The sequence below is a fragment of the Malus domestica genome, chromosome 17 (genome assembly GCF_042453785.1).
Source record: "Malus domestica chromosome 17, GDT2T_hap1".
Taxonomy (NCBI): Eukaryota; Viridiplantae; Streptophyta; class Magnoliopsida; order Rosales; family Rosaceae; genus Malus; species Malus domestica.
In genome coordinates this window covers 24,038,153-24,047,886 of record NC_091677.1, presented here as the reverse complement: position 1 = coordinate 24,047,886, position 9,734 = coordinate 24,038,153, and the positions used below count along the sequence as shown (strand labels likewise).

General features: G+C 38.8%; 1 protein-coding gene across 4 annotated transcripts; it reads left to right on the top strand.

Annotated features, from left to right (window-relative positions):
• The first annotated feature begins 5,544 nt into the window (after positions 1–5,544).
• Positions 5,545–9,680, top strand: LOC103405500 (E3 ubiquitin-protein ligase At1g63170). Of its 4 annotated transcripts, none has more exons than XM_070817499.1 (5): positions 5,545–5,679; positions 6,582–7,423; positions 8,457–8,582; positions 8,681–8,969; positions 9,272–9,680. In XM_070817499.1, exons 2-5 carry the CDS (start codon positions 6,750–6,752, stop codon positions 9,458–9,460), a joined length of 1,278 nt encoding a protein of 425 aa, XP_070673600.1. In that variant the 5' UTR covers positions 5,545–5,679; positions 6,582–6,749; the 3' UTR covers positions 9,461–9,680. The 4 variants fall into 4 exon arrangements, with proteins under 4 accessions (XP_070673600.1, XP_008342733.1, XP_008342734.1 ...); XM_008344511.4 differs by having other exon boundaries at positions 8,418–8,582; XM_008344512.4 differs by having other exon boundaries at positions 5,554–5,734.
• The last annotated feature ends 54 nt before the right edge of the window (positions 9,681–9,734 follow it).

Below are 9,734 nucleotides of genomic sequence, written 5' to 3'. Positions count from 1 at the left end.
TCAAGCCACAGGTTGTTATTTAAAAATCAAAAATTACATAAAAACAAAAAAGGAGGGCATATTATGTTCTGGACCTCCACATGGTCTTTTTGCCCTCTAAACGAAGCAAGTGATCAAACTCTACTCCATCGTTATGAGTACTGTCGACTGGCTGATCTATTCCGTCTCTAGCAACCTCAGTCAAAGACTGGAGTATGTTGTCTCTCCTACATTCTCGTCAAAACTTCATGTTGAGAATGAATCACATATTGATGAGTTGAGGAATCTTGCATGTATTTATAAATAGTTGGGCTACTATCCATATTACCAATTGGTTTTATGGTGGAAACCCAACTTCTTTCATGGTATCAGAACAAGTTGTCTCACATGTGAAGCCCAATGGCCACACGTACTCCACGTCACCTGAGTTGTGTTGTTCACGTGTTAAGCTTGAAAATGAATCATACATTGATGGGATGAAGGACATTGCATGGGTTTACAAGTAAGTTGGGTTATTCTCATATTGTCAATTGGATTTATGGTGGAACCTCAACTTTTTCATAGTATTAGAGCAGGTTGTGTCACGTGTGAAGCCCAACGACCATATGTGCTCCACGTCACCCGAGTTGTGTTGTCCACGTGTTAGGCTTGAAAACTCGTCACACGTGAAAGAGTGTGTTGAGAATGAATCCACATTGATGAGAGGAGAAACATTGCCATATTGCCAATTAGTTTTATGGTAGAACCTCGACTTTCTTCACTCAAATGTCATAGTGGAAAGCTTTCGACTCTCCAAGATTGAGACAAGAATGCTCTAATAACAAGTATGATTGTGAATTACCAATTAGAAGAGAGTACTTTTACACACATCTTTTTACCCTCCACACACTCCTCTTAATTTTCAGCAATCGAATCAAATGAACTGAATCGGATCAAAAAACTGAAATAAACCAAATATGTGTGAAAAATAAAAAAGAATGTGCAAATAGCACCACCTAAAAAAATGTCTGAAAATGAAAAACTTCACAGAAAGCAAGTTCTTTTTTTCAGCTCTCGTACCAACTCTCCCATCTATAAGTACTCGCACTTTGATGACATGTGCTTATATTTAAAGAATCAAACAATGATTCGATTTGTTGGAGGATCCACATGATGTGTGATTTCATATTTTTATTTTTATTTTTTAATTTGCACCAATTTGAACGTTGTTATACTGTTGGTTGAACTCTAAACTACGAGACAATTCTTCAATAGATATCTACCGAAATTGTGAAGACATTTCAGTGAAATTTTATTAGAAAGTGAAGACATCTCGATAGATCCCTATTAAATAAATAGAAAAATGCTAAGTTGGATTAAAGCATCAAATTTTGTAAAGGAACAAATGTATAGTCTAAACAAGTTGGAAAAATGATGGGGCAGTTTCTTTTATAGTGGGATTTCTGTATTTATTTATTTAATACATAACCTTTCTTCATCTCCGAGAACCTTTCTTCATCTCCGAGAATGCCTTCCCAACGAAGCCTCTCGAGTCACTCAGTGTTTCTTATTCCTTGGGGTACCTCTGCAAACAAATGACACCAAAGCAAAAGTATCTCATATCACCAGGGTAGAAAGCAAGAGTATCTCATATCATGCATTCTCCCTGTCCTTTCCTTTTTCCTTGTTCTTACCTACAAAGACAAGGATAAAGAAAACAATATGCCGGAAACTCCACTCAAACTCGAATGCCACATTTGCCTGGAGAACAGATAAGGCAAGTGAAAATGATACCTTGCAGCATGTGGAGACAACGTGCAGAAGAAACAAGCAGAGAAGAATGCAGTCTTCACAGTCAGCTCAGCAGAAGGAGTCTGAGCTGAGGAACTCAAGAAGCTGCCACATCTGCCTGAAGAAACAAGCAGAGAAGAATGCAGTCTGCACAGTCAGCTCAGCAGAAGGAATCTGAGCTGAAGAACTCGAGAAGATGCTACATTCTACCAGAAGAATAGATAAGACAAGGGAAAATGATACATTGAAGCATGTGGAGACAAGCACAACGAAGCACGTGTCGATTCATCCGCTACTTCTTCAAAATCAAAAGTATCTCATATCATCAGGTTTGCGATCACTCTGGGTGGAGGACTCGTTTTGACCCTCAAATTCTTGGGTCGACTTGCTAGGCGTTGTAGGCTGCATGTGCCTTTTCACCACCCTTGAATCAAGTCCTTAAAGATCAAGTCACCAACTAGAAGAAGAGCCCATCAATCTTGAAGATCATACCGTTGACCAAACTGCTCAGGTGTGAATTAGAAAGATTGAACAAAGCAACAAGTCGTCACCTTCACCTCGTGCCTGTTTTCCATGTGTTCGAGTCAACCTTCAAGAATCAAGCATCAACGGCCCTTGAAGAAGTTTCCGGCCAAATTCAAGATCAAGCCTCGACGGCCCTTGATCACAAGTCCGATTCAAGATCAAGCGTCCACCATATTTGAATCAAATCCAGTTCAAGAATAAGCTGTGGAAAGTCAACAATTGGAGGAATCCAAAAAATCCTCCAACCCAGTTCAAGATCAAAGCTGTGGAAAGTCAACAAAGCGCAAAAACAAATATGTGCCGATTCATCCACTACCAAAGCCAAAGATCATCTACCACATAAAGCTCCTTGTGGTCCAATTTCAACCTTCAAGATCAAGCCTCGACGGCCCTTGAAGAAATTTCAAACAAAGTCCAAGAACAAGCCTCAACGGCCCTTGAAGAAATCTTCAGCCCAATTCAAGATCAAGCCTCGATGGCCCTTGGATTGACAACTACATTAAGGGACTTCAAAACGCATCTCCTACATGTAACAAGCACATGTATACAACGCGCCTTGAAGTGGGGGCATTTGTAGACATTGAAATTTCGGTGGCATAAATGTTAGCCATTGCATTAAGATTACATTTGTAAACATTGAAATTTTGGTGAAATAAATGTTGACCATTGTATTAAAATTACAACCTTCATTCACTTCACCTACATCATACACTAAGTTCACCTACAACATCCACCAAGTTTCACCTACAAACATCCACCAAAATTCACCTACAACATCCACCAAAACAAATGGATGGTGGTGATTCGTTCCCAAAGCCTATAAATAGGCTTCTCCATCAAAGAAAAAACCAATTCACAAATACATTTCTCTACTCCCAAAATGGAAGAGAATACTCCCCACACATCCAAAATCCTTGAAGCTTTGAAACTCTAAAGCTTTCAAGCATCCAACCTCCCAAATTCAAGCAAATCCCGAAGGATTAAGAAAGCCCTCTTCGTTCTTCGTCAAATCCTCTTTCAAGATCAAGCCCCAACGGCCCTTGAAGAACTTCCACCAATTCAAGATCAAGCATCGACGGCCCTTGAAGAAAGTGTTCAACAAATCCACACAACTGTTCATCCCAAGATCAAGCCCCAACGGCCCTTGGATCAACAATCATCCACCAATTCAAGATCAAGCCCCAAAGGCCCTTGAAGAACTTCCACCAATTCAAGATCAAGCCCCGACGGCCCTTGAAGAAAGCATCATCGTTCATCATCCGTTCATCCAAGATCAAGCCCCGACGGCCCTTGGATCAACAACATCAACAAATCCACACATCCAACCGTTCTTCAAGATCAAGCCCAAAAGCCCTTGAAAATCCGTTCATCACCGTTATTCAAGATCAAGCCCCGACGGCCCTTGAAGAAAGCACCATCGTTCATCATCCGTTCATCCAAGATCAAGCCCTGACGACCCTTGGATCAACAACATCAACAAATCCACACATCCAACCGTTCTTCAAGATCAAGCCCAAAAGCCCTTGAAGATCCGTTCATCACCGTTATTCAAGATCAAGCCCCGACGGCCCTTGAAGAAAGCACCATCGTTCATCATCCGTTCATCCAAGATCAAGCCCCGACGGCCCTTGGATCAACAACATCAACAAATCCACACATCCAACCGTTCTTCAAGATCAAGCCCAAAAGCCCTTGAAGATCCGTTCATCACCGTTATTCAAGATCAAACCTTAACGGCCCTTGAAGAAACATTCATCCTCAAGATCAAGCCCTAACGGCTCCTTGAAGATTCGCTCAAATCCACCTTCAAAGATCAAGCCCACGGCCCCTTGAAGAAACTTCTAACAGTTCATCCAAGATTAAGCATCGACGGTCCTTGGATCAACGAAACATCCACAAATCAACACCTTACGGAGATCGAATCAGAGGATCAAATTTAAGAGAGATTGTAACCCAAAATCATCAAACACAAATATTATTTTGTGCACGTTGTTCTTGTCTCTTTCGTTTCGGGAATTTTCGTGTTCACAGAGACGCGACAGAATGAGGTGAAACTAATAAATCACATAATTCATTAAAATTCAAGATCTAATAAATCAAATAATTCAAAATGCCTTTATAAAATTAATGAGTTTTTGACTCCCGAATATCCAACCGATTAATTAATTCTTTACTAACCTCTTGCCACACACATACGCGTGTGGCAATTGACATTTTTATATATCTTTTATTTAAATAATTAATTTACATATTTTTTTAAAAAATATTTAAAAAAAAAGAAATGAATTAAAAACATGAAACCACCCACTAATGTGGGAGGTTTTGTTTTTTTTTTCTATAATTTTAAATATTAAATTCATTCAAAATAAAAATATGGTTAAATATTTTAGCTTCTTTTGGTTCAATTGTAATTTATGAAATTCTTAAAGGACAATTTATGGTATTTTGAATGTTTTACCATTTTAGGGTGCTCACTTTATATATATAGATATATATCTTTTATTTAAATAATTAATTTACATATTTTTTAAAAAATTATTTTTAAAAAAAAAAAGAAGAAATGAATTAAAAATTATTTAAATTCAAATTTTTTCTACCACAGGGGCTATCTTCCAAATTCCTTATGACCAAGGGGACCATTTATCTGATTTGGCCAACCTAAACCTAATAGAGGAATGACAAAAGGGCATAAATCATAACCGACTTAGACCACAGGAGTTTAAATCCTAACAAACTGTGACCACAGGGGTTTAAATTTGAATTTTTTTACCACAGAATTATCATCCGAATACTTTATGACCACGGGAACCATTTATCCGATTAGGCCTAATGTAAACTAAACACATCAAGTAAGCGAGTTGAGTCGGGTCTTGAGCTGGTTCGAGCAGGCTGGACTGAAGCTTGGGCTTTTGACTCGAGAGTCGCCGAGTCGCGACAAGCCCGAGTTGGTGCGATGCCTCCAACCAAATCAAGTAAATATCAACCGTCCATCACCAACCACATGATGATATCACCGTCCGCAATCCAACGGCGCAAAACCCCTCGCAGTCACTGCCCCCAGCTCATCTCTGACGGATTTGGATCCTCTCCTGAGCTAATGGAGAGGATCCTCCTGACCAAGTGTTATGAACCGTTGGATTTTTATCCAACGGTTATAATTATTATAACTTTAAAAGGACCCACCTGTTTGTATCCGTTGGATGAAAATCCAACGGTCCATAACACTTGGTCAGGAGGATCCTCTCCGTTAGCTCAGGAGAGGATCCAAATCCCATCTCTGACCTCAACGTTTACTCTCTCTCTCTGTATCTGATGAGTTTGCGTGAGCAATGGAGAAAAATAGCTGACGTTGTATTTTATTAAACTGAGAATCTGCGAGAAAATTGAAAGAAATGGGAAGAAAAGGTGAGCTCTGAAGCTTCTCTTCTGACTGTGGTACTCATTGTATCTTTTATATCAGGTATATATTTGATTGAACCCCTGCAATTTCTTCCTTTTTATATCATCATTTTTGGGTTATAGGCTTTTGATTTCTGTGAAATTTGATTATTTTTGTTTGATCATTAGTGGGTTTTTAAGTTTTAATTCGAGTTAATAGCTTAGTACAATTGCTTTGGTTCGATCTATTTGGGACGGTGAATTTTTGGAAGATTTTATTTTTTATTAAGTGTAATTTAGTGAATTTAGAGAATAGATGAAGTTTTTCAGACATGGGTTCTTCTTCTCAGATTGAAATAAGGCTCTGATTTTCTGGGATTTGATTTATTTTGAGTTTTCTCTAAGTGGGTAACTGTCTTTTGATGCTGTTTTGTGCATTGACTTGTGTTGTACTACTGGTTTGAGACCGAAGAATTAGTCGAAAATGTAATGCATATTGGATGAACTCATAATTGTGAATGCTCACCCACTTAGGAAGAAAATTTGAGGCTTTTATTATGTTTGAGAACAATTCTGTAGTTTTAATCGGATGGGGTATAAGAGCTTTCTTCATTTCCCGCTTGTCCGGTTGTACCTTGTTGTTAAATCTTGGTTTTGTTTTTAATGTCTCGTTCTTGTTTGTTTGTCGTGGTGATATCCCTGACAAATTTGGGAGTAATTTAATGTATGAACGTCAACTAGTCATGTGAACCATGTAACCCCCCATCTGATTGGTTGTGTGATCTTGATCATTTTGGTAGGCTGGCATTGCTCATTTTACCAATTATGTGATATTGCAATCCTGTTCTGCTGCATTTAGTTAGCATTGTTTGATTTATGTTTAATAGAAATGATTAAGAGAACTAATCATAGTTCTGATTTTGTTGCAGCTTACAGCCTTGGATATGAGATAGAAATAAATTCTTTGAATCTATCAGTTCCAGACTGTGCCATGTACTGCGAGTAAGAAAGAGGACGACTTTTTTATAAAGTGAAAAATCTAAAAAGTTGAGCAAAATCTATGCATTCTCACCTTCCAATTTGGTTGGTGGAGTTAGATGGATGTTCCCTCTGCAGAACCAAATAGTGACACCCAAGGTGACCAATTTCCTTTGCTACTAGAGCAGATGGAAAGTCATAACAATCGTGTGCACATAATTGATGTAACAAGGAATGATGATGCTTCATCAAGTACATCCAGTGATGACCAACCTCCTAGAGTGGACATGCCCCATCATGAAGACAGATCATCAGCAAGTACACATGCCCCCTCTTATCAAGCTGCTTCATCTTCCTCAAACAGATTGAATTCTAGGAATTCCTCATTTATGAGGAGAGGTGATGGGTATAGTCGTCGCCGAAGAAGCCCTTTAAATTCAGGGTTATGGATTTCTGTTGAGCTTGTTGTCACTGTGAGTCAGATTATAGCATCTATTGTTGTTTTGTCACTGTCAACAAATGAAAATCCACAAGCGCCTTTGTTTGCATGGGTTGTGGGTTATGCATCTGGTTGTGTTGCAACACTTCCTGTTCTTTACTGGAGGTTCCGTAACCGCAACAGGGGTTCTGAGCAAGAATCCATTCAATCGCATCAAGGGTCTTCTGAAAGCAGTCCTCCTGAACCAACGTCTTATACAGCTATTTCAATTACACAAGCTTCAGATGAAGAGAACAGTCGCGCCTCCGAAACGGTTACAACTAACCCTCAAATTGGAGGACCCTTAAGTGCAAGGTTTTCCATTTCTTTGATCTTCTCATTTTATGTTTAATTGGTGGGTGATGTCTTGCATTTTACTTACTGATATTGTCACCTCACCTGTCAGGTTTCCTAGTGAGCATGCTTTTAGGTGAATGAATTTAGTTTAGTTCATTAAGTTGTTTTTGTTCTGATAATTACACACACATTTCTCAACAATATATCCCAAACAAGGCAAGTCTTCTCTAAAAATGCACGGGCAGCTAATAAAGATACACAAGACGGCTGAATCACCCAACTCAATCTTTTCCTCAAAAATATTGGCCACTGTCTAATTGGATAATGAAGAAATAAATGATTAACGTTTGAAGAACCTCTTCCATTCGTGTTGTTAACAGACCAAGAAGGTGAAAGACAACATACAGGGCCTCTTCTGTCGAATGGTAATCTTAAGTATTGAGCCTCCTTGAGCAATAATGCAAGCAAGTATTATACCTTCCTAGGAACCTTATGCCTTCCAGACATTGAAGATGGACTGAAAGGGTATATATATAGTTTATCGATTAATCAAGTGATCTACAGTACTTGAAGGATGAACTACCTCTCATTTATTCACAACTCAATAATTTTGATAGGGAAAAATGTGTCGTAGTGCATGTTAGATCACCAAGAAGTGGCTTGCATAAAATATTACATGTTAAATTTCAGTTTTGGGTTTCTTGTGCGCTGCAATTGTTGTAATTTTTCTCTAATGGTTTTCCTACTTGGGTTTCTACAATATACCGGTTGTCATCCATGCTGACATAAATCAAACTTTATGATAGGCCGTATTAGAAAATTAGTTACTTTGGAGGGTGAAATCAAAAGGTTTATATTGATCAATTGTACATACGAATTAGACAATAAACTGAAGCACGATGACAGCGCTAAGATTTTAAGGCCACTTTACATCAAACAGTTTAAATACTACTTTCTTGTATCTATCTTATCTTCTCTTTATATCTCTCCATGTGTTTTATGCAATTTATAGATGGTGTCATGAAGTGAGGAAGCTCATTCAATTTTGCAGAATAAATGGGTTAGTGGATCATTTCAAGATGGCCTTAGATTGCTTCTTTGCAGTCTGGTTTGTTGTAGGCAATGTGTGGATTTTTGGAGGTCACTCTGCCCCTTCTGATGCTCCTAAACTGTACAGGTACATCATGTTGATATATACTGCGTTTGAGTCATCTAACATTTCCTTGGTTTCTTCTAGGTTTTCGAGTCATCTAACGTATCCGGTGTTTCTTATAGGTTATGTATAGTGTTCCTTACCTTTAGCTGTATTGGATATGCCATGCCATTCATACTATGTGCAACAATTTGCTGCTGCCTGCCTTGCATCATTTCTGTCCTCGGATTTCGAGAGGATCTTTCTCAGGCTAGAGGAGCCACCGTGGAATCAATTAATGCTCTCCCGACATACAAATTCAAGTTAAAGGAAAATGTGACCAATGATGATCAGGAGGGAAGCCCAGGTAGTCAAGGTGGGCTCTTGGCTGCAGGGACAGAAAAGGAGCGTGAGATATCTGGAGATGATGCGGTGAGTAAGTTCTGTCCCTGCCGAGTTCATGGTCTTGAAATTTTATTTAATCTTATTATAATATTTACTGTAAACCAAAATATTACAATCATGATAATGGTTAATTGGCTATAATCACTTTCTTGGTTTGCGTGAAGTAGAGTTATATGGTCGCGTATTGGCTATATATAGCTTTTCGTTTGTTATAGGAAACAAGGCTTTATACATTCCTAAATTTTTGGAAAGTGCAAGTAACAACGAGACCGTTTCCTTCTATGCAATTGTCATTTGATTGATTTCTTTTCTCCTTCCATACGGTGCAGGTTTGTTGTATTTGCTTGGCGAAGTATGCAGATAACGATGAGCTACGGGAGCTACCATGTTTACATGTCTTTCACGTGGAGTGTGTTGACAAATGGTTGAAAATCAATGCATCATGTCCCCTATGCAAAAGTGAGGTCGGAGAGAGGAGCGGTGGCTCGCCATTGGCCAGGGACTCCAGCCAACAGTAGGGTAAGCAATGATGAGATCTGTGATGGCCAGGGACTCCAGAATTCAAAATTCTCGAACGGTTAAAACCCAATTCGGGTGGTTCATCCAAGTGCGAAAATTTCCATATCATTTTACAGAGATAGATGCATACTATTTGTCTCGGTTCTATTGCGTGGACTTGCAGTTCAGTATATCTGTAAATTTCATGTATACTATTCAAAATATACGGTGAGTTTCCTACTTTGCCCTCTTCTTTTTGTGGTTGGCGTCCATTGCTATAGAGAAAAAAAAAAT